General features: G+C 44.8%; 1 protein-coding gene and 1 non-coding gene across 2 annotated transcripts in view; both read right to left on the bottom strand.

The window, feature by feature from the left end:
* The window catches only part of CTBP1 (C-terminal binding protein 1), a 767834-nt gene that overhangs the window by 465313 nt on the left and 275845 nt on the right, over positions 1-26676 (bottom strand). Inside the window, exon 3 of the mRNA XM_073610943.1 lies at positions 19126-19224. Within this exon, the coding sequence (XP_073467044.1) occupies positions 19126-19224 (99 nt within the window). The remainder of the gene's footprint in view (positions 1-19125; positions 19225-26676) is intronic.
* Positions 25974-26155, bottom strand: LOC141124395 (U2 spliceosomal RNA). The gene has a single exon (XR_012240882.1). It is a non-coding gene; the product is annotated as a U2 spliceosomal RNA (small nuclear RNA).

The following is a 26676-nucleotide window of genomic DNA, read 5'->3' as shown; positions in this document are numbered from 1 at the left end:
GAGCATGAAATTGTCCAAAATGTCTCGTTATGCTGAAGCCTTAAGAGTTCTCTTCACTGGAACTAAGAGGCCAAGCCCAAGCCCTGAAAAACAACCGCACAGAAATCCCCGCTCCATCAAATGATTTGGAGGAGTGGCCCAATACTTTTAGCAAAATAGTGTGGTCATTCTGAGCCCAAGGCCTTTCCCACTGATCCTGGGGCCCTTTATTATGGGTCCGCAGCAGGACCCTTTCACATGTTCTGCAGCATGCCCTCTTCCTGCCATCTTGGGTAGGGTTGCCGCTTTTTTTTCAAGCTCAACCTGAACACTTTAGAAGTGCACAGCAATTTTTTTTGTAGTAGTATACACTATGCATGTATTTTGTGAATAAACAACATTTCTAACATATGGATTTAATCACAGAGTTACCCCTTTAACTCTGAACTAACAGAGTTCCCCCTTTACATCTGAACTTGTAGAGTTCCCTTACACTGTAAGGGGGGACTCTGATGTAAGGGAGAACTCTGGTGTAAAGGGTAACTCTGATCTAAGGAGGTCTTTGGTCCCTACTTACATCATAGTTCCCAGCATTAATCTGGGGTCTTACAGCCCCCCTTACATCAGAGACTGCAGAATCTCACCGTAAGGGGGAGCTCTGTGGACTTTAATTTAAAGGGGAACTCTTATATAAGGGGTGCTCTGGGAACCCTGATTTTAGGGGGGGGCGGGCGCTTAGTGGCGTGTGGCTGGGCCCGTGGGTGCACACAGGAGGAGAGGGGTGGGAGGAGGAGGAGCAGATCCAGCTCTCTCTCTCTCCTCTCCCACCCATGCAAGGGGGAAGGGGGGTGGGCAGTCAGTGCTGGGTCTGGGTAGTGTTAGAGGGAGTGTAATAGACACTCTCTGCTTACAACTGCAGCCAGCCTCCCTGCCATGGAACCAAAATCCAGGCTCCTGGTCCCTCCCCCCCACAGTGGTGGAAAGCCAAAGCCCGGTTGCAAGTGCAACCTTTGTGACCCTGGTTGTTCCACCACTGGCGTGGGGTGTCTTCCTGACACATATCAGAACTGAAGAAGTGGTTTGGAGACTCTATGACACGTCTTTCAAAACCATGAAATATGAATATGTTATTGTCAAAGAAGATGATGGGAGATGTGAAAGTTGTGGAGCCACCCTGTGGCCTGGAGAAGCTACAAAATGTCTTCAACATAACAGAACAAGTCCAGTTAAATGTGACTAACTACTACTAAATATGCCATGGCCTGGACATAGGAACCTTGGCAGACATTCTTTACAGGCGTAGTTTGCATTCACCTTACATATACACTAACACTGCAGCACACAGTTCCTGGCCGCTGAATGTAAATAGTTACTTTTTAATGAAAAGGCTGCAGGCAGACACTCCATTTGTAGCGGAGCGATGGCGACTAAACGCACATAAAAAGTAGCTGTGCTGCGGGTTAGGAAAACCTTGAGACGCGACCATTATTTCTTCTTCCCTATACAAATAATGCAGGGGAAAATGACATGATAATGGCTCCACCTACTGTTACATTGTCTTTGTGAAATTGATTTCCTTCGCGGGTAGAGGATGTAAATAAATAGCTTTTATGTGCTAGAAAGAGCGGACCAGCAGAGTGAGAAAGACAGTCATTTGTAATTTGTGTTTGTGCTGATGTAACTCATCTGGAAATGACAGAGAGAGGGAGGAGAAGAGAGTCACCGAGCGGGCAAGAGAGGAGAGACGGAGACAGCCGCAGAGAGCGAGAGAGCAAAGAGACCGTATGAAGAGGAAGACTAAGATCACACATCAATAAAAGTGCACCTGTCACCTGTGACACCAAACCACATCCTGATTCTCCAAAAATAACACATCCCCTACTTAATAAACCCTGACATTTATTTCTGATTTTTGATTAAATCATGTTTCTTACCCAGTTCGGCTCAAAAGCAATTTTATTTATTTTTCCCATACATATAAAAATTACTTAAACCCCCAGAACATGATATATTTTCTGAAAGCAGAGGCCCCGTAGAATAAAAAAGTGATAGTTGCAAATTTGTATGTTATCCCTTTCATGACTTATGCCGCGTACACACGAGCGGACTTTACGGCATACTTTGCCCGGCGGACTTTTCGATGTACTTTACGACGGACTTTCTGAATGAACGGACTTGCCTACACACAATCAACCAAAGTCTGTCGAATTCGTACGTGATGACGTACGACCGGACTAAAACAAGGAAGTTCATAGCCAGTAGCCAATAGCTGCCCTAGTGTGGCTTTTTGTCCGTCGAACTAGCATACAGTCAAGCGGACTTTTCGAACGGACTCGAGTTCGACGGATTGATTTAAAACATGTTTCAAATCTAAGTCCGTCCAACTTTTGAGAAAACAAAGTCCGCTGGAGCCCACACACGATCGAATTGTCCGACGAAATCCCATCCGCCGGGAAAAGTCTGCCATAAAGTCCGCTCGTGTGTACGCGGCATAATCCTATTTTTGAAATTTGGTGTTTACAAGATAAGATCCGTATTTTTTGCTAGAAAATTACTTAGAGCCCCCAAACATCATATATATATGTTTTTTAGCAGAGAATCTAGAGAATAAAATGGCGATTGTTGCAATAATTTATATCACACGGTATTTGTGCAGCGGTGTTTTAGACGCAACTTTTTGGGAAAAGGGACACTTTCATGAATTTTAAAAAAACCAAACAGTAAAGTTACCCCAATTTTTTTGTATAATGTGAAAGATGATGTTACGCTGAGTAAATAGATACCAAACATGTCACGCTTTATAATTGCACGCACTCGTTGAATGGCGACAAACTACGGTACCTAAAAATCTCCATAGGTGACGCTTTAAATTTTTTTTACGGTTACCAGGTTAGAGTTACAGAGGAGGTCTAGTGCTAGAATTATTGCTCTCGCTCTGACGATCACGGCGATACCTCACATGTGTGATTTGGACACCGTTTACATATGCGGGCGCGACTTCCGTATGCATTTTCTTTGCTGCGCGAGCTCGCGGGGACGGGAGCGTAATTTTTTTTTCTTATTTATTTAATTTATTTTTATATTAATAAACTGTGTTTTAAAAAAAAAAAATTTTTTGATCACTTTTATTGCTGTCACAAGGAATGTAAACATCTCTTGTGATAGTAATAGATGGTGACAGGTACTCTTTATGGAGGAATCGGGGGTGTAAAAGACCATTGATCCCTCCTTTGCACTTCAAAGTATTCAGGTCGCCGTTTTCGACGATTCTGAATACTGTATATTTTTTCAAATTAACCTGCCATTGGCAGCCGAGTAAACGGGAAGTGACGTCGCTTCCGTGTTTACTATTAGGAGGCTGGAACAAAGCCGCTCACGGCTTCGTTCCAGTCTGTCCCCAGCAGCCAGAGGCGGCCGATTGGTCATCGGGTCTCCCGATGGAACGGGAGGCCTGGTAAGAGCGGCGGGAGGCGGTGGAAGGGGGGGACGTCCCCTCCCACTCCTCCGGTATAACAGCCGAGCGGCTTTTAGCCACATCGGTTGTTATACCCAGAAAGCCGATCGCCGGCTCTAAAAAACAGTACCGGGATGATGCCTGCAGCTGTGGGCATCATCCCGGTATAACCCCCGGAAGCCTAGTACGCACATCTGCGTACGCTCGGCAGGAAGGGGTTAAACGATATTTGCGTAACTGCTTATTAATCACAAATTTTCAGGAAAAAATATAATAAAATTAATTTTAGTGCAAAAACACACAATATAAAACCCATTTTTGGTAAAAATATAAGAGGTAAGGTTGCATTGAGTAAATAGATACAAAACATTCCATGTCTTATGTAGCACCCTGATGTTTAGGCAGGGTTGCTAGTAAATTTACCTGCCAGGTACAGTTGCCTTGGCCAATTGATAGGAGATCAATTGATTCCACCCTAATTCTGGAATTGCTGCACTTCTCTCTTCTGTCACTAGATGGCCGGGTATCTGGTGACATTAGATAAGACAAGGGCATTGCAAGGACAGATTAGGAATAGATGGGGTGTCTCAGCCAATGGGCAGGGATCTTCTTGGGTCCCTTGGCTTGCTGGGAGGGCCTATTTATTTGGGTGAGGTCAGATGATCGGGGTTCTGTGCCACCTGGACGGCCGTCTGGGTGGACGTGTGTTGTACTGCCCAGGGCTGCTAGGCCAGAGCCTGAGGCCTATTCCGGGGACATCTGGCTGCTAGGCTGTCTGAGGGCCTATCCTGAAGCAATAGGGTTGGGACTGCGGCTTGCAGTCCAACCAGAAGTGACGGTTCTGCCGGCCGGAGAACCTGTCGTGGTCGCAGGTAGAGGGGAAGCTGTCGCCACTAAGGGACCACCCACCTTGTTACCAGGGACCACTGTGAGTAGCTGAAGCAAGTACCAAAGCAGTATTTTCACCAACCGGGGACAGTGAAGAATTGGGAAACTTCAGCCGGTGTCAAGCAAGGGACCCAGCCAGCGGAGGGGACGCTTGCAGAGTAGTCTTGTGTGCAAAGCCAGGGACCGAGCAGGCCAGTGGGGTGACGCTTGAGGAGTATCTGTGAGCACCAAGCTAGGGACCCAGCAAGGACACGGGGGTGACGTTTGAGGAAGATACTCAGTGAGAAGATTGGATAAGCTCAGGAGATCCAGTGTTAGTGGATCAGCGGGTCTAAGTGATAGACTGGGAGCTCAGTTGAGTGAAGATCTAAAAAAGGAGATTGTGGAGGAAATGAAAGAGTTCATTACAACCTTTGTTGCCATATCATCCCTTTAATCCAGGACACATATGAATTCCACAGGTTCTGAGGCTGATTTAATGCAGAAAAGGCACCAAGTGAGTTTAATTACCACCTTAATCAGCCATAGAACCTGTGTAATTTAATGTGTGTCCTGGATTAAAGGGATGATGTGGCAATCCTACAACGAACATCAGTGTGAACAATAATTCTAGCCAACTCTAAATCAGGGATCTCAAACTGGCGGCCCCCCAGTTGTTGCGAAACTACAAGTCCAATGAGGCATTGCAAGGTTACAAGCATGACTCTAAATGTTCACTCTTTGGATGTACGTCCAAAGAGTTGCGGCCATGTACTCTGCTCTATGCACACTACAAATCCCATAGTCCACAGTTAGGGTTGACACCTGGATTCACCCGGACAGCCCGGGTTTTGAAACATGTGTCCGTGTCTCTGCCCTCTGAAATGCCGGTGGCTCACTGTACCTCCACGGCTGTGTCCTGAGTTCGGGTCCGCTTACTCTGCTATAATATCTGCTCCTGCTGCTTCCCTATCTACCCCCTGCACTGTCAGTTTCTACGGCACGCCTCCGTCAGCTCAGTGTGCTGCAGAGCTGGCTGCAGACGGGACACAGAGGTGGAGCCTCCATGTTATCGGGTGCTCTCCTCTGGCTGGCTGCAGAAGGGACACGGGTAGGGTTGAAGGTGGGGCCTCCCCATTCCCTGCTGCTCTGTTGAAAATTATGCAGAGATCGCACTGGGAGTCTAGCTTGTAAAGTAAGTTTTTGCCAAAGTTTTCTCACCCCCCCCATACACCATACATACAGCTCACCACTCCCCCCCCCCGATACACTATCTATATATACAGTTCTGCCGCCCCCCCCCATATACCATCCATCCATATAGTTCTCTCTCTTCTCATGTACCATCCATACACACAGTTCTCAACCCCACTATATACCATCCATATACACAGTTCTCACCCCCCCTCCATATACCATCCATATACACAGTTCTCCACCCCCCTATATACCATCCATATACACAGTTCTCCACCCCCCCTATATACCATCCATATACACAGTTCTCCACCCCCCCTATATACCATCCATATACACAGTTCTCCACCCCCCTATATACCATCCATATACACTGTTCTGCACCACCCCTATATACATCTATATACACAGTTCTCCCCCCCCCCCATATACCATCCATATACACAGTTCTCCCCCCCCCCCATATACCATCCATATACACAGTTCTCCACCCCCCTATATACTGTATCATCCATATCCAGTTACCAACCGGCCCATAGCCAAATGACGGCTGCAGGGCGGTTGGATGACTCTGGGAGCACGTACTATGACGTGATCCCAGAAAACCGCTCCCGCGCGCCCCCTGGGGACCCGGCGCATCACGGATCACGGTGATCACGGATCACGGTAAACGGCCGCTAATCGCGGCCGTTTACCATGTGATCGCTCTGTCAAATGACGGAGCGATCACATGTAAACAAACCGGCGTCATGTTCCTCCCTCCCCTCTCTGTACCGATCAGTGCACAGGGGGAGGGATGGCAGCAGCGCTGTGGGCTGGATGTGTAGTGCCCACAGCGATGCTCAGTGACATGTGCAGTCACAGCCATGGATCCATCCATCCATGCTCCATCCATGCTCAGCCATCCCTCCATGCTCAGCATTACCCTGCACTACTCTGCAATTCCCTGTGCAATACTCTGCAATACCCTGCAAAACCTCGCAATAATCTGCAATACCCCGCAAAACTCTGCAATACCCTGCAAAACCTAGCAATAATCTGCAATACCCCGCAAAACTCTGCAATACCCCGCAAAACCTCGCAATAATCTGCAATACCCCGCAAAACTCTGCAATACCCCGCAAAACCTCGCAATAATCTGCAATACCCCGCCATACTCTGCAAAACTCTGCAATACTCTGCAATACTCGGCCACACTCGGCCATACTCGGCCATACCCAGCCATACCCAGCCATGCTCAGCCATACTCTGCCATGCTCAGCCATGCTCAGACATACTCGACTGTACTCTGCCTCTGTATGTGGCCAGGCTGTGGAAGTCTCACATATGTGGTATCGCCGTACTCAGGAGGAGTAGGAGAATCTATTTTGGGGTGTCATTTTTGGTATGTACATGCTATGTGTTAGAAATATTGTCTAAATGGACAGCTTTGTGTTAAAAAAAAAAAAGTGTTTTAACCACTTCCCGCCCGCCGGCCGTCATACAACGTCCTTGACTTTGTGCGGGGATATCTAAATGATGGGTGCAGCTACAGGCATCATTCAGATATCAGCTTTTTCAGCCGGCGATTCCCTACACCATGAGAATGATCATAGCGGCTGTTCCACTGCTTGATCGTTCTTACGGGAGGCAAGAGGGGACGTCCCCCCCTCCTGCCGCCCTCAGGTGCTTCTACCGACTCACCGCTACGATCGAAGCCAGGATTGTTTTTTTGGGGGGTTTTTTATTTCAGGCTTCCCAGCCTAGAGGTGAGATGTGGGGTCTTATTGACCCCATATCTCACTGTAAAGAGGACCTGTCATGCCACATTCCTATTACAAGGATGTTTACATTCCTTGTAATAGGAATAAAAGTGATCAAAAAATTTATTTTTTGGACAAAAGCGTCAAACTAATATAAATAAAAATGAACAATAAAAAATGTAAAAAAAAATTTTTACCCCCCGTGTCCCCGTGTGCTCGCATGCAGAAGCGAACGCATACGTAAGTCCCGCCCACATATGAAAATGGTGTTCAAACCACACATGTGAGGTATCGCTGCGATCGGTAGAGCGAGAGAAATAATTTTGGCCCTAGACCTCCTCTGTAACTCAAAACATGTAACCAGTAAAAAATTTTAAAGCATCGCCTATGGGGATTTTTAAGTAGCGAAGTTTGGCGCCATTCCACGAGCGTGTGCAATTTTGAAGGGTGACATGTTAGGTATCTATTTACTCGGCATAACTTCATCTTTCACATTATGCAAAAACATTGGGCCAACTTTACTGTTTTGTTTTTTTTTTTAAGCACAAAACTGTTTTTTTTTCTAAAAAAAAGCGTTAGAAAAATTGCTGCGCAAATACCGTGCGAGATAAAACGACCGCCATTGTATTCTCTAGGGTCTTTGTTAAAAAAACATATATAATGTTTTGGGGTTCTATGTAATTTTCTAGCAAATAAATGATGATTTTTACATGTAGGAGAGAAATGTCAGAATTGGCCTGGGCGCTCCAGAACGCCTGAAGGTGCTCCGTTCATGTTGGGCCTCTGTATGTTGCCACGCTGTGTAAAAGTCTCACACATGTGGTATCGCCATACTCGGGAGTAATAGAATGTGTTTTGGGGTGTAATTTGTGATATGCATATGCTGTTTGTGAGAAATAACCTGCTAATATGACAATTTTGTGAGAGAAAAAAAAAAAGAAAAAAAAAATCTTGATTTTGCAAAGAATTGTGGGAAAAAATGACAACTTCAAAAAACTCATCGTGCATCTTTCTAAATACCTTGGAATGTCTTCTTTCCAAAAAGGGGTCATTTGGGGGGTATTTGTACTTTTCTGGCATGTTAGGGTCTCAAGAATTTAGATAGGCTGTCAGTACTTCAGGTGAGATCAATTTTCAGATATTGGCACCATAGCTTTTGGACTCTATAACTTTCACAAAGACCAAATAATATACACCGAGTTGGATTATTTTTACCAAAGATATGTAGCGGTATAAATTTTGGCCAAAATATATGAAGAAAAATTACTAATTTGCAAAATTTTATAACAGAAACGAAGAAAAAAAATGCATTTATTTATTTATTTATTTTTTTACAAAATTTTCGGTCTTTTCTCTTTTAAAGCGCAAAAAATAAAGAACCCAGTGGTGATTAAATACCACCAAAAGAAAGCTCTACTTGTGTGAAAAAAAGGACAAAAATTTCATATAGGTACAGTGTTGCATGACTGAGTAATTGTCATTCAAAATGTGAGAGCACCGAAAGCTGAAAATTGGTGTGGTTATTAAGGGGATTTAAGTGCCCAGTGGTCAAGTGATTATACACAGTTCTCCACCCCCTATATACCATCCATATACACAGTCCTCACCTCCCCCTATATAACATCCATATACACAGTTCTCACCCCCCTATATACCATCCATATATACAGTTCTCCACCCCCCTATATACCATCCATATACACAGTTCTCACCCCCCTATATACCATCCATATACACAGTTCTCCATCCCCTATATACCATCCATATACACAGTCCCCTCCCCCATATACCATGCACAGCTTAACAATCCTCAGCCTATTCCCTGTCCCCCCACATTCTACACCAGGAGACCTCCCCCACCCCCCAAAATTACACTGGGAGGCTCCCCACCAAACATTACACACTACATATATATACACTATATTGTACATTACACACTCCTGCACTATATAAACTATATTGTACATTACGCAATAAGCATTTTGAGAATTGCAAAACACAGGGTGTGATTTACCTCATGCAGTGTCAATGTGGTGCCTTCTATGTAGGCAAGACATGGCAGGGATTGGGAAAACGCACTGAGAAACACATGCACAGTATGCGAATAGGCAACCTGTACTTACCTCTGGGCAGACATATTGCCAGGAGACACAATTACAGAGTGCCTAATGTAAACTTTACAGTTCGGGACAGAATATATATTCCTACCAGAGGAGGCAACTGGAACAAGATTCTGCTCCAGCACAAAATGCAGTGGATCAGATATCTTAAGGCTACAACTCCTCCAGGCCTTAACGAGGCAGAGAGTTTCAGGCCCTTTCTGGATGGTTTTAGCTCAGGAAAAACAGACTAACCAAGGGAACCCCTTGGTAAGATGATTCAATGAACATATAGGGATCATGTTCCCCCATGTATATATTTTAGTTCCCAAGTGAGGTGTGTTGTTCATAAATAGGTGGTTCCTTCCATTTTTTTTCAATTCTAATCTTAATCTATTTCTTCCCCATGGGTGGGATCTCTGTAGATATTATTTGAAGGCAGCTTTTCTTCCTCCTAGATCCGTGGTGGGATTTCCTCTTCCTTATACGTTGGGACTTGAAATACTGATGTTACACCTTTGGGTTTCTTCTCTTTTTTTGTAATATTTAGGTTCTTTCCCTCTCTATTTTCTGTTTGCATTTTTTCACTCCATTTAGATTGGAAAATATGCGACAGTCTAGTGAGGGAATGGCATATATCATAATTATTTAATTTTTTGGTTTGTAATGGCAGAGGCATTTTCCAGTTGGTGTAAATGATGTTGTTTTATTGCAAGATCTCACACCTGTACCCGACACACAAAGGCCCTTATATTTTATATCGGGGCCGTTTGTCCTCCTCTGGTTGTATTGGTAATCCAATCACCAGAGGATGCTTTTGTGTCAGCGGCGTTCGTCTCAAATATGGCCACCAACCTGGTCCCCGCATGTTGTCATCTGACAGACTGGATATGACACGACAATGTGGTACGTCATCGCGGCGCGCCTGTGCAGTATATAGAGACGCTGGGGACTGCAGCTGGCACCATTCCTCTCCTCCACATGATACCAGGAGGAGTCAAAATCGGTGGAGCCGTGCCAATACAGGCGCCAAAAGTTCTACTACTCTGGAACTCTTGGATTTCATAAGCAAACTGCCCCTAACAGTAAGTAACCTCTTTTAAGTTTAGGGTTTGCAAATTTTCTCCCTTGAGGGATGTTTTTACACCCCAACAGATGGAGCTTCAGTGTGGGTAATGTATGTGTATACATATCACCCATTGGATGTATTTTTCTTTATCTGTTTTTAATCACTTGCCGATCCGAAAGACGGCTACAGTGCGGTCAGCTTATTCTGTCCATGGATGTCCTCCCAGAATCCTGCTCCCACGTGCCCCCTGGGGCGAGCCCCTGGAAAAATCTGTGACCGCCGGGTCCGGAAGACCTGGCGCATCACGGATCACGGTAAATGGCCGTTGGTAGCGGCAGTTTACCACGTGATCTCTCCGTCAAATGACAGAGCGATCACTTGTAAACAAACCGGTGTCATGTCATGACGCCGGTTCCTCCCTACCCTCTCTGTACCGATCTGTAGAGTGCGAGGGGAGAGGGGGAGAGATCGTTTACAGCAGCGCTGTGGGCTGGATCTGTAGTGCCCACAGCGCTGCTCAGTGCCCATACTCAGCAATACTCTGCAGTACTCTGCCAATACTCTGCAGTACTCTAACAATACTCTGCAGTTCTCTACTAATACTCTGCAGTACTCTGCCAATAATCTGTAGTACTCTGCCAATACTCTGCAATACTCTGCCAATACTCTGCAATACTCTGCAATATTCTGCCAATACTCTGCAATACTTTTTTATACTTTTTTATTTATAGCGCAAACAGTGTTGCATGACTGAGTAATTGTCATTCAAAGTGTGAGAGCACCGAAAGCTGAAAATTGGTCTGGTTAGGAAGGGGGTTTAAGTGCCCAGTGGTCAAGTGGTTAAATAGCCTACGGTGTCCCTCACTGCTTTGGGTGCCATATTTTTGGATCATATCCAGCAGTCCCGTACAGGGTGAAGGGCAGTTTGTGCAAATCTTGGACTTTTTCCCCCGAAATATGGGGAATGCTTCTGCCAAAAGTTACGAAAACATGTATTTAGAACGTAAGTGTTCATGTCATATGTTTGCAGCTATTGAAAATATTTACTATATATGGTACTTGTATGAATTCTAAAATGCTACATTTTGTACTTTCAGAAGTGGTATAAATCCCTGATGAAGATTTTGCTTATACATTTATTATTCGAAACACGTTGGATATCCCTTTACTCTTTACAATCCAGTTTCCACTGGTGTTCGCTCAGCAAGTAGTTGGGAAATACCACTTCTAATTCAATCCAATACATCATGCATTGTTTTAAATCTTTGTATAATTATGCAACATGTTGAATTTTTCTATTCATTTCTTATATATAGATAACCCTTTAGTGGTGACAATTACTTTTACTGTGTTGTTCATTTAAACTCGATTTTGCTTACAATATTTCCGTGTCCTTCACTTAACACAGGCTAAGCTTTCCTAGAATGTTCTCTCTTTCTCCCTCTCCCTTCTCAAGGTTTTAGTTCCACAACTAATAGGCATAGCTAATGACATATGAAATGTGACATTATTCTATTTTCTAGTTTTTAATAGCATCTCACACCAACCTCTTTCTCCACTACTATTCCTTTATATTGGCTTTTGGAATTTACAAATGCAGCAATTTAGAAATCAGATGAAAGGTTTAGTGCTGGGAAACACTTTTTGATAGATAAAAAGTGCATTTTATATACAACTATACAGATCAGACCAAAATGAGGGACAAATGAGGGGGAAAGAGGGACAGAGGGACATTGCTCCAAATCAGGGACAGTCCTTCGAAATCAGGGACAGTTGGGAGCTATGTAATAATACATTTTAATAGAATGGATATTTGGAACACAGAGATTGTGACTGTGAATCTGTTCCTGCATATGCAGAGTTCATTTTTATTTGCAGCGTCTCAACTAGACATGTACGGTTCGTTTCGTTCCGAATAAATATTCAGACAAATTTTTCATTATTCGGAGATTCAGATCTATCCAAATAACCGAATTACAGTATAAACAAAGTTTACTGAATGCTCCGAATAACTAAACAAAATTTGTCCGAATTTCCAAAATTCGAATTGAGATTCAAATCGAATTTTACATCAAAATCGAACTGTAAACATGTTTCTGGAATCAAAAGTTGTGTGTGTTATTAGAGTTAAGCCAAAGATGGTTTAACTGCTTAAGGACCGGAAGGATTTGCCCCCTTAATGACCAGGCCATTTTGTTTGATACGGCTTTAACTGACAATTGCGCGGTCGTGCGACGCTGTACCCAAACAAAATTGATGTCCCTTTTTCCCACAAATAGAGCTTACTTTTGGTGGTATTTGAGCACCTCTGCAGTTTTTCTTTTTTGCGCTATAAACAAAGAGCGACAATGTTGAATAAAAACACATTTTTTTTTACTTTTTGCTATAATACATATCCAAAAAAAAATATCTAAAAAAAATATAATTTCTTCATCAGTTTAGGCCGATATATATTCTTCTACATATTTTTGGTAAAAAAAATCACAATAGGCATATATTGATTGGTTTGCGCAAAAGTTATTGCGTCTACAAACTATGGGCAAGATTTAAGGACTTTTTTTTTAAATAGTTTTTACTAGTAATGGCGGCAATCTGCAATTTTTAGCGGGACTGCGACATTGTGGCAGACAAATCTTATCCCAAATAACACTTTTTGGGGACCAGTGACATGATAACATTGATTAGTGCTATAAAAATGCACTGATCAATGTAAAAATGACACTGGCAGGGAAGGGGTTAACACTAGGAGGCGATCACGGGGTTAACAGTGTTCCCTGGGTGTGTTCTAACTGTAGGGGGGATGGGCTTCCAGGGACATGACAGAGATCACTGTTCCCAATCACTGGGAACAGTAGATCTCTGACCTGTCCCCTGTCAGAACGGAGATCCGCCTTGTTTACAAAGGCAGATCCCCGTTCTGCCTCTGTACTAGGCAATCGTGAGTCAGCAGCGGACGTTGAGTCTGCCCGACCCGCGGGCGCGAGAGCGCGCCCGTCCGCGACTGCGCCTGCGTTAGCTGCCATACAGCTTCGTCGTATAACGACGGCGGCTGGTCGGTAAGTAGTTAAAGAGTCATTGCAATCATTTGATGAAGATTCTTCTTTTGTTCACTTTGCCACATTCAAATCGAAAAAAAAAAATCTAAAGTTTTCGATTCGGCCGGTTCAAAACAGCTGTGCTGTTGCTGTTTAATCTGCTGTAAGGGACTGGATCTCTTTTTTTTTTTTTTTAGGGTTACAAACACTTTAAGAAAAATGAAATGCTAGCAAATATGTGTATTTAGTTGGGATGGCAGCTAGGTGTGGAAGATAAATGCCATCATAAAATCTAGAGGCCATCAACAGGAATGCTATGCCTTCTGGGTCACCTTGATGTTTCACTAAAATGTATGTTTAATATTTCTTTGGAAAGTTACTTGTGTCATAGAACTTGCATACAGATTTACAGATTGCTATCCATTATCATCTAAAAAGAAAACATCTTTCACTCCCTCTAGAGGTCTCCTAATGACATTGCATCACTTAGTAAACATTGTTGGCCCATAAGTTTTCTTACATTTAGCCTTTTTTAAATTTTGTATTTTTTTTTTTTTTTACAAGACCAAGCTGTACTCATAAGGGATATGCATATTTGTACTCTGCATAATGAACTCCATTTATTGAAGGCTATTTTATTTGGAACAGAATGCGGCAGCTCGACAGCAAGAGATTCAAATTGGGAATATTGGTTTCCCCATCATGACATCATTTTTGTGCTGGCTGTATCGAGTCACATTTAATAAATGAATAACTGGACAGTTGCCCCAGTAAACAGTTCTGTTCCAAGATAAACAATGACATAAATACAAGAAATAAAATGTTAGCCAAGAAAGCTGTCCCAAAACGAAAACTCTTTAGTTAATTTTTTTCCCATTTTCTCCAGCAGCCTTTGTCAACCTTTTTACCACAGAGGAAGACTTTAAATATTTTTTAGGTCTCAGTCTATCCCAGCTAAAATTAAATAACTGAGGTCACGGGGAATTAGGTTCTTTACATCAGAGGTCAATAGGAAGAATGTCCCTTACATTGGTGGTCACTGAGCAGAATGTCCCTTAGGAATGTTTCTTAGATTGGTGGTCAGTGAGTAGAATGTCCCTTATGTTGGTGATAAGTGATATAAATGCCCCTTACATTAGTGGTCAGTGGGAAGAATATTCCTTACACTGGAGGTCAGTGGGAAGAATATTCCTTACACTGGAGGTCAGTGGGAAGACTGTCCCTTACATTGTTGGTCATTGGGAAGAATGTCCTCTATATTGGTGATCGGTGGGAAGAACGTCCCTTACATGGTATGTATGATGGTACATTGAGTGTGAATGAGTGTTCCTTACATTGATGGCCAGTGGAAAGATTATCCCTTACATTGATGTAAGTGGGTAGAATGCCACTTTCATTGATAGACAGTGGGAAGAATGTCTCTTACATTGGAGGTCAGTAGGAGGAATGTTCTTTACATTGGAGGTCAGTAGGAGGAATGTTCTTTACATTGGAGGTCAGTAGGAGGAATGTTCTTTACATTGGAGGTCAGTAGGAGGAATGTTCTTTACATTGGAGGTCAGTGGGAAACATGCCACTAACATTCATGGTCTGTGGGCAGAATATCCCTTACATTGATGGTTAGTGGGAAGAATGCCCTTCACATTAATAGTCAATGCGAAGAAGGTCCCTTATATTGATAGTTAATGGGAAGAATACCCCTTTAATTGTTGGTCATTGGGAAGAATGTCCCTTACATTTGTGGTCAGTGGCAAGAATGTCCCATACGTTGGTGGTCAGTGGGAAGAATGTCCCCTTACAAACAGCTAAAAAAAATCATTGGTGTCATGGCACTGGCTCTGACAAATGGTGTTGGTCTCAGAATTATGTAGGCACCATCAGATAAAAGGTTATTCAGCCTCACCTCAAGGAACCCCAAGCAACCTCTGGTGGAACCCTGCGTGAGAATGACTGGTCTACAGGAATTACTCTTAGCCTCACATGTAAGCAATTTTCTAAAGGGAACCTTTAGTCAATAAGTTTGAGTTCTTTCTTTAAAAAAACAACACTGGATAAATGACTACACTGGATGTAATGATTACAATGCCCCTTTATAGTGCAGTCCCCTTTATATTACTGCGCCCCTAGCAATCACAGCCTCCTCCATCACAGTGCCTTTGCCATTCCAATTTCTGCCTCACCCTGCACAGGACTCCTACCTTTGGCAGGGCAGAGGCTGTTACCATTCCGTGTGTCCTCTCCTGGCTCCTCCGCCCTCCTGCCCAGCAGACAATATCATGCTATCAGCAGGGCAGGGGTAGGAGAAGCTCTCCATTCCAATATGCAGCTCCTCCCGCCCCCTGCCTTGCTGATAGGATGAAATTGTGGGCCAGGCAGGTGGAGGAGCTGGGAGAGGATTCACGGGCATGGCCATACAGCTGGAGGTGAGCGGCGACCATGGTCTGTGATAGCCCTGTGCGGACTGCACCTCCCTCTGTGCGGCCAAGTCATCAACAGTCCGCGGCCCAGGGGTTGGGGGCCCCTAGTATAGAGGATGTCCAGCATCCTCTAGCCTTTTCCTTTCCAGCCTGACTATGCCTGGCCTGGCCCTTTCATTTATTGGATTTCAGGTCCTTCAATCATGCCAGCTCAGCATCACATGCGGGCGTTACCTAGGGTGGTCTGCATGTATATGTAGCCTGCCAAAGAAAGCCCACTCTTCCAGGCCGATGTCCACCAACAAAGTCATTTTTTATTTTTTCATAAATTCTCCCAAGAGCCAACCGACTTGCTCTGACGGCTCGTGAGATGAGTACTGAGGCAGATTCCAGCCATGATCTGCCTGCATTGTATAGTGCAGCACAGAGACACAGAGAAATGATGTGACTTGGCCTAAAATAAAGTACGTAATGAAAATGAAAAGGTTTTATTTTAAAACGTCATTAGAATGTTGATGAAGGGCAAAAGGAGGAAACAGAGATGGCAAAATACACCAGATTACATTTCAGTTTAATGCCCCGTACACACGGTCGGACTTTGTTCGGACATTCCAACAACAAAATCCTAGGATTTTTTCCGACGGATGTTGGCTCAAACTTGTCTTGCATACACACGGTCACACAAAGTTGTCGGAAAATCCGATCATTCTGAACGCGGTGACGTAAAACACGTACGTCGGGACTATAAACGGGGCAGTGGCCAATAGCTTTTGTTTCTTAATTTATTCTGAGCATGCGTGGCACTTTGTCCGTCGGATTTGTGTACACACGATCGGAATTTCTGACAACGGATTTTGTTGTCGGAAAATTTTATATCCTGCTCTCAAACTTTGTGTGTCGGAAAATCCGATGGAAAATGTGTGATGGAGCCCACACACGGTCGGAATTTCCGACAACAAGGTCCTATCACACATTTTCCATCGGAAAATCCGACCGTGTGTACGGGGCATTAGAATGCAGCTTGATTCATACATTTCCCCCTCAGCTGCTCTGAAAACACATTACAGCAGAATAAAATCTGCTCCCTACCACTTCTTTTTTGTGCTTATATTTTGAGTCAAAGTCTGTCATCTACAGTACAGTGATAATTCTGTCATAGGCTTTTGCAAATCTGTCTCAGTTGATTCTAGGTGCAAGGGTCCCAAATACACAAAGGAATGTCAAATTGCTAAGTACACAGAACTGCACATGCTCACTCCCTGCACCCGATGAGCTTACAATCAAACATCTGCACCAAAGTCATTCTTGCACGTACTCGAATGCCCTGTACACACGTTAGGAAAATGTGTGATAGGACCTTGTTGTTGGAAATTCCGACCGTGTGTAGGCTCCATCACACATTTTCCATAGGAATTTCCGACACACAAAGTTTGAGAGCTGGCTATAAAATTTTCCGACAACAAAATCCGTTGTCGGAAATTCCGATCGTGTGTAGACAATTCCGACGCACAAAGTGCCACGCATGCTCAGACTCAAGCAGAAGAGCAGCACTGGCTATTGAATTTCATTTTTCTAGGCTCGTCGCACGTGTTGTACGTCACCGCGTTCTTGACGTTTGGAAGTTCAGTTCAAATTTGTGTGACCGTGTGTATGCAAGACAAGTTTGAGCCAACATCCGTCGGAAAAAATCCCATGGATTTTGTTGTCGGAAAATCCTATCGTGTGTACACGGCATAACAATGTCATCCTAGCAATTTTGTACTAGTGATCTGTAGCAACTACCAAACTACTAACCTTAGCTTTTTTGTTGTTAGGAAAAACTACATCTCAGTTATTGAACAGTCTGTGTTGCAGTGTTTCTAGCTATTACCGGTAGTATCTATTTTTTTAGCCCAGCAGCAGAAATAACATCTTCAGTAAATATCATTTTATTGAATAAAACCGCTAATGATCACAGCACACCAAATATGCTGGACCAATGTAACTATGCAATACAAACCATACCTGGAGGTCAGCTTTAAGGGCCCGTTCAAAAACGTTTGAAGTGCATTAAAGCGGTTGTAATCCTCTAGAACAAAAAAATAAAAAAAGCATATCCATCTATAGTGTGCACAAGCCTCAATCCAAAGCACTAAGTGTGATTTATGTCTTCTCTATCTTCCCTCTGCTATCTGCATGTCGCGTCTGACATTCTATCCAGGCACCACAGAATCTCGGAAGACGCCCCCCCCTCCAGCACACAGAAGGTGATTGACAGTCTCAGCTGTGCATTTTTCCCTATGAGACTGTGGGGCAGATTTAGTAAAACTGGAGCACTCAGAATCTGGTGCAGCTCCGCATGAGAGCCAATCAGCATCTAACCTCAGCTTGTTTAATTAAGCTTTGGCAATAAAACCTGAAAGCTGATTGGTTACTATGCAGAAGTGAGCCTGAGTTTGCAGCTTCAGTAAATAAACCCCTGTGTATGTGGGTGTGTCCCTTCCCTCCACTCAGGTCTCAGGTTACACTAAGCTCTCCTCTCTGTGCTGTGCAGTGTGCAATGTCTCAGATCCACACCCCATGGCTGCTTGAGATGAGTAATAGCCTTTGATCTGCATGTTTTAGAAGGCTGTAGAGAAGAGAGGGCTGCAGATATACAGGCACAACTTATGTAGGAGGATTTGTTTAATTTCTGTGTATCACCCGAGGCTTGTCACTTCAGTGGGTATATGTAAGGGTTTGCAACCACTTTAATGGTCGTTAACATGCAATACATTCATGCAGTTTGTTTATTTTGAACAGGCTGCCAACACATTACAACAGCAAGTGCTGATACTTTGTGCAAATACTTTGCGTTGTTCTTCAAAATGAATAGTGAAGAAGAACAATGCACTGCACTTCATAAGTGTGAATGGGTCTTAATACCCATTAAGTACAATGGTATACGGCAATATATAAAAGGGTACAAATTACTATTAGCAAATACGCTGATAACAGACGGAAAAAAAAAACGGTAATAGATGGTCAACCCAGTCCAAGCCTAGCACTACAGATCAGTACATAAAACTATAGTAACCCATAAATACCAACGGTGATAATCAGCTCGGTATATGGAATGCCCATAGGCAAAACACAGGCAAGGTTAACTAGTCAGCGATAAACCTGCACCATCAACAACGCAGCTGTGTATGCAGCATAAACATTCGCCAAACCGTAAATGAGACTTCACAGCTGAAGGAAGTAGAGATACAGTCAGTGTAAGTATATTCTAGGATGAAGTTGTTTACCTGCCTCAGGCGAGCTTCGCATCATTGACCAAGGGGTTGTATTGCCAGCAGTGGAAGAGGCAAGGGCATGCTGGGCCCTCCAGGCTAACGGGTATGGAGCTGCAATAAAGGAGAAAAAATGAGATCCATCTATGCACATAAAGTTTTACTACATCGTATTAAACAAGTCTACAAACCATTATTTGCATCCAATCTGGACATATTACATAAGCCAAAGGTAATTTTAGGAACACAACATCCTTTTCTGTCAATAAGAAAAAATTGTACAGCAAATGTGGTTCCCTTGCTTCCAATAGTCAGGTATTTGTGAGAAAATAATAAATTACTTTGTCAAAAACCTGTGTACTGATTTTATTTTTGACACTTTTTTGGGGTGAATGAGTAGAGGTACAATGTATCATGGATCCTGCCACTGACATCGACAAGGGGCACTAGTCCTCTCATTGATACTAACTATGGCACACTATTCCTCCCACTGATACCAATGATGGGGCACTATTCCTCCCATTGATACCATTGATGGGGCATTATTCCTTTCATTAATACCAACAATGGGGCACTATTCCGTCCAATAATACCAACGATGGGGCGCTATTCCACCCATTGATACCAACGATGGGCGCTATTCCACCCAATAAAAACCAATGATGGGTGCTATTCCACCTATTGATACCAACAATGAGATAATATTCCATCCATTAATACCAATGATGGTGCACTATTCCTCTCACTGACACCAATGATGGGGCAGTATTCCTTTCATTAATACCAATAATGGGGCACTATTACACCCCTAGTACCAATGATGGAACATTGTTTGAGCCCACTGACGCCAGGACATTTTCTTCTCCAAATGGCCACAGTCTGGCCCCCCTAAAGTTTGAAGGACAGAAAACTGTCCCTTTGTTTAGAAAGTTTGGAGACCCCGATCTATATTTTACTGGTGACCTTTGTCAGTGGTTGAAAAAGCCATAGAAAATTTTACATTTTACAGTTGGCCCTACAACAGGAGATGAGAGTAAAACGTACAATGCGGATATTTGTTCTAGGGGCAACTGTCTTATGCCCCATACACACGGTCAGACATTGATCGGACATTCCGACAACAAAATCCATGGATTTTTTCTGACGGATGTTGGCTCAAACTTGTCTTGCATACACGCGGTCGCACAAAGTTTTCGGAAAATCCCATCGTTCTGACGCGGTGACGTAAAACACGTACGACTATAAACGGGGCAGTAGCCAATAGCTTTCGTCTCTTCATTTATTCTGAGCATACGTGGCACTTGTGCGTCGGATTTGTGTACACACGATCAGAATTTCCGACAACGGATTTTGTTATCGGAAATTTTATAGCCTGCTCTCAAACTTTGTGTGTGTGAAATTCCTATGGAAAATGTGTGATGGAGCCTACACACGGTCGGAATTTCCGACAACAAGGTCCTATCACACATTTTCCATCGGAAAATCCTATCGTGTGTACAGGGCATAAGATGGGTTTCTCTGAATTTTGAGATATTTCCTCTTACTCCCTGTTATCTCATTGAAATGGTTAGGGAAGGGACAATGACAGACCCCCCCCCAAAAAAAAAAAAAAAATTAAAAAAAAACAACAAGGGTCTTAGCCATTTACAAATCTCTCCAAATTATCAAAATGTTTTGGCTTAGATACATTTAAAATGTATAAACCCAAGTAACAAGAATCAATATACCTATACAGTAAAACCTGGGATTGCGAGCACAATTCGTTCCAGATACATGCTTGTAATCCAAAGCACTTGTATATCAAAGCATTTTTTTACAGGGTATAAAAGAGAAGAGAGGCACCTCTAATGCCGCGTACACACGAGCGGACTTTCTATCCTACTTGGTCCGGCACACTTTCCGACGGACTTTGTCCGCCAGGTGCGCCGGACTTTAAAACGGACGGACTTGCCCACACACGCCGGGACTTTCCGGCGGGCTAAGTCCGCCCGTCTTTCCGACGGACTTTCGCCGGAGTTCCGGCGGACTTTCAGAATGAACGGACTTGCCCACACACGGACAAGTCCGTTCATTTTGAACGTGACTCAGGTGCGACGGGACTAGAAAAGGATGTCAATCTTGCCGCTTTTATCGGCGAGATTGACACCTTGCTAGCCCCGTCGCGGGGCATACCAGGCCCTTAGGTCTGGTATGGATTATAAAGGGGAACCCCGCTACGCCGAAAAAACGGCGTGGGGCCCCCCCTAAAATCCATACCAGACCCCGATCCGAGCACGCAGCCTGGCCGGTCAGGAAAGGGGGTGGGGACGAGCGAGCGCCCCCCCCCTCCTGAACCGTACCAGGCCGCATGCCCTCAACATGGGGGGTGGGTGCTTTGGGGGAGGGGGGCGCCCTGCGCCCCCCCCCCCCAAAGCACCTTGTCCCCATGTTGATGAGGACAAGGGCCTCTTCCCGACAACCCTGGCCGTTGGTTGTCGGGGTCTGCGGGCGGGGGCTTATCGGAATCTGGGAGCCCCCTTTAATAAGGGGGCCCCCAGATCCCGGCCCCCCACCCTATGTAAATGAGTATGGGGTACATGGTACCCCTACCCATTTACCTAGGAAAAAAGTGTAAGTAATAAAACACACTACACAGGTTTTTAAAATATTTTATTAAACAGCTCCGGGGGGGGATCTTCCTCCGGCTTCGGGGGTCTTCTTCCGGCTTCGGGGGCCCCTCCGCTTCATCTTCTCCCGGCGTCCGGTTGGTTCTTCTCCGCTCTCCGGCCTCTTCTCCCGGTGTCGCAGGTCTTCGGCCGGCCCCTCCGCTCTCTTCATGTAGCTCTATTGCGAGCGGAGGTCCGGACTTCTGGGCTTCTTGGCTTCTTGGCTTCTCTTCTCTTCTCTTCCCCCAGATGTTGACACGACGCTCTCTCCGGCTGGACTGGTCTCTGAGGGCTGCGTTGTGACTTATATAGGCGGAGACCCCGCCCCCATATGATGTCACAGTCCTTGGGCATGCTGGGACTGTGACGTTTTAGGGGGCGTGGTCGACCACGCCCCCTAAAACGTCACAGTCCCAGCATGCCCAAGGACTGTGACATCATATGGGGGCGGGGTCTCCGCCTATATAAGTCACAACGCAGCCCTCAGAGACCAGTCCAGCCGGAGAGAGCGTCGTGTCAACATCTGGGGGAAGAGAAGAGAAGAGAAGCCAAGAAGCCAAGAAGCCCAGAAGTCCGGACCTCCGCTCGCAATAGAGCTACATGAAGAGAGCGGAGGGGCCGGCCGAAGACCTGCGACACCGGGAGAAGAGGCCGGAGAGCGGAGAAGAACCAACCGGACGCCGGGAGAAGATGAAGCGGAGGGACCCCCGAAGCCGGAAGAAGACCCCCGAAGCCGGAGGAAGATCCCCCCCCGGAGCTGTTTAATAAAATATTTTAAAAACCTGTGTAGTGTGTTTTATTACTTACACTTTTTTCCTAGGTAAATGGGTAGGGGTACCATGTACCCCATACTCATTTACATAGGGTGGGGGGCCGGGATCTGGGGGCCCCCTTATTAAAGGGGGCTCCCAGATTCCGATAAGCCCCCGCCCGCAGACCCCGACAACCAACGGCCAGGGTTGTCGGGAAGAGGCCCTTGTCCTCATCAACATGGGGACAAGGTGCTTTGGGGGGGGGGGCGCAGGGCGCCCCCCTCCCCCAAAGCACCCACCCCCCATGTTGAGGGCATGCGGCCTGGTACGGTTCAGGAGGGGGGGGGCGCTCGCTCGTCCCCACCCCCTTTCCTGACCGGCCAGGCTGCGTGCTCGGATCGGGGTCTGGTATGGATTTTAGGGGGGGCCCCACGCCGTTTTTTCGGCGTAGCGGGGTTCCCCTTTATAATCCATACCAGACCTAAGGGCCTGGTATGCCCCGCGCTCGCCGCAATAGGAAGATTTGTTTTTCCTATTGCAGCGAGCGCGAGATGCAATACCATCCCCTCGTGTCGCATTTGGTCTGTCGGACCAGCCTACACACGAGCGGGCTTTCCGTCGGACCAGCACACACACGAGCGGACTTTCCGCCCGAAACTGAGTCCGACGGAAAGATTTAAAACATGTTTAAAATCTAGGTCCGGCGGGCTTTTGGGAAGAAGTCCGCCGGAAAAGTCCGCCGCCGCCCACACACGGGCGGATTGTCCGGCACACTCTGGTCCGCCGGACCAAGTATGCCGGAAAGTCCGACCGTGTGTACGCGGCATTAGTGTAGCAATAAGTTGCTAAATGTTGTACCTTCATTAAATGTAACCATATTGCTACACTTAGAGGCTCCTCTCTTCTTTTTTATATTCCAGTTGTGACATGACCAGGGGTGGACTGATGGGGCCCCCGGGCAATAGGAGATTATGGGGCCCCCAGGCAATAGATTATGGGGCCACACAGTATACACACACACACACACACATACAGTACACACACACCGACACACAGTATACACACACAGTATACACACACAGAATACACATACACACACTGAAAAGGTACTGGAGAGGCGGGGCAGCTATAATCTGGGGATTTAAAAAAAAACACCGATTTTTACATACTGTCCCTGGTTTTATTGGGGCTGACAACCCTGATGGGGCCCCTTAGTGGCATGGGGCCCTCGGGCAGTGCCCAAGTGCCCGAATGGTCAGTCCGCCCCTGGACATGACGCTACTCTTATATCAAGACATCGCTTGTATATCAAGGCAAAATTTATTAAAACATTTTGCTTGTCCTGCAAAAGCTCTCAAACCAAGTTACTGTCAAACTGAGGTTTTACTGTACTATGCTTTGCTTTGCAATGAGTCAATTTGTTCACTGCGTTTTATGAGAAAGCTTGCTTTTAATTCCAACATTTGATTATGCCAGTAGTAGTTCCCATCAGAGGGAGGCAATGCTGCCTGTTGGGGTCTGCTAGCAGGAACTACTCATGTGTACTCTCTTTGGATAGCCCATAGTGCTATTTAGTTATGTAAAAAATGTTTAACCACTAGAAGACCAAGCCTTTTTCTGACACTTTTTTGTTTACATGTAAAAATCTGTATATTTTGCTAGAAAATTATCTAAAACCCCCAAACATTATATATATATTTTTTTTTAAGCAGAGGCTCTAGAGAATAAAATGGTGGGTGTTGCAATTCTTTTATGTCACGTGGTATTTACGCAATGGTTTTTCAAACGCAATTTTTTGGGAATAAATACACTTTAATGAATTTTAATGCACACAAACACAATATAATATCCAATTATTATTGTTATTGTTTGCCACCCCACCCCACCCCTCAAAAAAATGTAGCACCAGCCGCCACTGGTTGGGACCCTTACTTTTTAATATCTTTATAAATGATATAGGGTGGGGGGTTAAAAGTACCATTCCAGTGTTTGCAGATGACACCAAGATATGCAGTTATGCAGATCTCTCCAACTTATAAGCCGACCTCAATGCACTGTTTAATTGGGCAACTATGTGGCAAATGAGGTTTAATGTTCATAAATGTAAAGTTATGCACCTGGGGGCTAAGAATATGTCATCATACATACTGGGGGGGGTACAACTGGGGGAATCCATAGTGGAGAAGGATCTGGGGGTTTTGGTAGATTATAAGCTTAATAATAGCATGCAATGACAAGCTGCGGTTTCCAAAGCAAGCAAAGTCCTTTCTTGTATTAAGAGAGGTATGGACTCCAGAGAGAGAGATATCATTTTGCCTCTGTACAAATCATTAGTAAGACCTCATCTGGAATATGCAGTTCAGTTTTGGGCACCAGATCTCAAAAAGGATATCAGGGAACTGGAGAAAGTGCAGAGAAGGGCAACCAAACTGATTAGAGGCATGGAGGAACTCAGCTATGAGGAAAGATTAGAGGAACTGAATTTATTCTCTTGAAAAAAGGAGATTAACGGTGGATATGATCAACATGTATAAATACATAAGGGGTCCATATAGTGAACTTGGTGTTGAGTTATTCACTTAACATAACATAACTGGATACTAATGTTTATAGGTAAAGTTGATCCAGGGAATATCCGATTGCCTCTTGGGGGGATCAGGAAGGAATTTCCCCCCCCCCTTTTTTTTTTTAAAGCCCGTGATGTGTGAACATACTCAGACTCATACTCAGACTCCACCCAATGCAAATAAAAGTGCACACCAAAAAGTGAAACAAAAAACATGCACAGGGTGTACACCTCTGAATAGAAGGGACCCTAGCCCTGATTCCCTGGGGCGTTAGGCTTCAGACGGGGACTTGGGTACTTCACTGGTCCATCTGGCCGAAACCAGACAGACCCCGTTCTCTGGGAGGTCTGCCGAAACAGACCCACCCAAGTAATAGGTGGGGCTCCCCCAAAGGGAGACCCCATAAGAGAGGGTGACACCAAGCCAGAAGGCCATGTCCACCCCCTCCCAGGACTTTCAGGGCAGGGCTGAGGACCTACACCCTACCAGTCAAACGTGAAACCAAACCTGTACACCAACAACCAAAAAGAGACAACAAACAAACATAAAAGTGGGGAAAAGGGAAGTGGAGAAAGTGCAAGGTGCCATTGTGCAACACAATGGCCCGCCTTCCGGCCAGGAATGAAAATTCCTCTGGTCCTAGCCAAAAGGCCCAACCCAAGAGGCAGGTGTGAAAAAAGTGTCTATGGTGCAGTGACCTAGGTGCCAATAAAACTCAGTGTGACACCCCACTCACAGTGAGAATTATGGCATTCCTGGACTGCCACTCCAGGGGCACATACACCATGAGCTTCTTTCGGAGCCCCGCCTTCGACCAGACCAGTGCAGCTCCATCACTACCAGGGGGTAACCCTTCCGGCTTTTTCAAGAAGGGACCTATTCCCGGCCCTCAGTTCGTTAAGCAGTCCAGTTTAGAATCCCTGATCCTAACCTTCCGGGTTACCATCACACCAGTGGATTTGCATAGCCACCGCCACCCCAACCTACCACCATAGGTCGGAACAGTTAGCACAGTGCCTCTACTGGTAAGTGATAAGAACAGATACTACACTTAATCTTAGCCAAAAGGCCAAGAAGCTATTTTTTTCCCCTGCTGTTGCAAATTGGATTATGCTTTGCTGGTGTTTTTGCCTCAACTGTGGGTATAGAATTGCTTATATGGGATTGTACAGCCTTGACCAAAAGTTTTGAGAATTACACAAATATTGATTTTCACAAAGTCTGCTGCTTCAGTGTTTTTAAATCTTTTTGTCAGATGTTGCTATGGTATACTGACATATAATTACAAGCATTTCATAAGTGCCAAAGGCTTTTATTGACAATTACATTAAGTTTATGCAAAAGAGTCAATATTTGCAGTGTTGACCCTTCTTTTTCAAGTTTGTCAATCAACTTCTGGCCCACATCCCAACTAATGGCAGCCCATTCTTGCATAATCAATGCTTGGAGTTTGTCAGAATTTGTGGGGTTTTTTTGTTCACCCGCCTTTTGAGGATTGACCACAAGTTCTCAATCGGATTAAGGTCTGGGGAGTTTCCTGGCCATGGACCCAAAATTTTCATGTTTTGTTCTCCAAGCCACTTAGTTATCACTTTTGCCTTA

This window comes from Aquarana catesbeiana, linkage group LG01 (assembly GCF_042186555.1).
Source record: "Aquarana catesbeiana isolate 2022-GZ linkage group LG01, ASM4218655v1, whole genome shotgun sequence".
NCBI lineage: Eukaryota > Metazoa > Chordata > Amphibia > Anura > Ranidae > Aquarana > Aquarana catesbeiana.
This window is presented reverse-complemented; position numbering and strand designations above follow the sequence as displayed.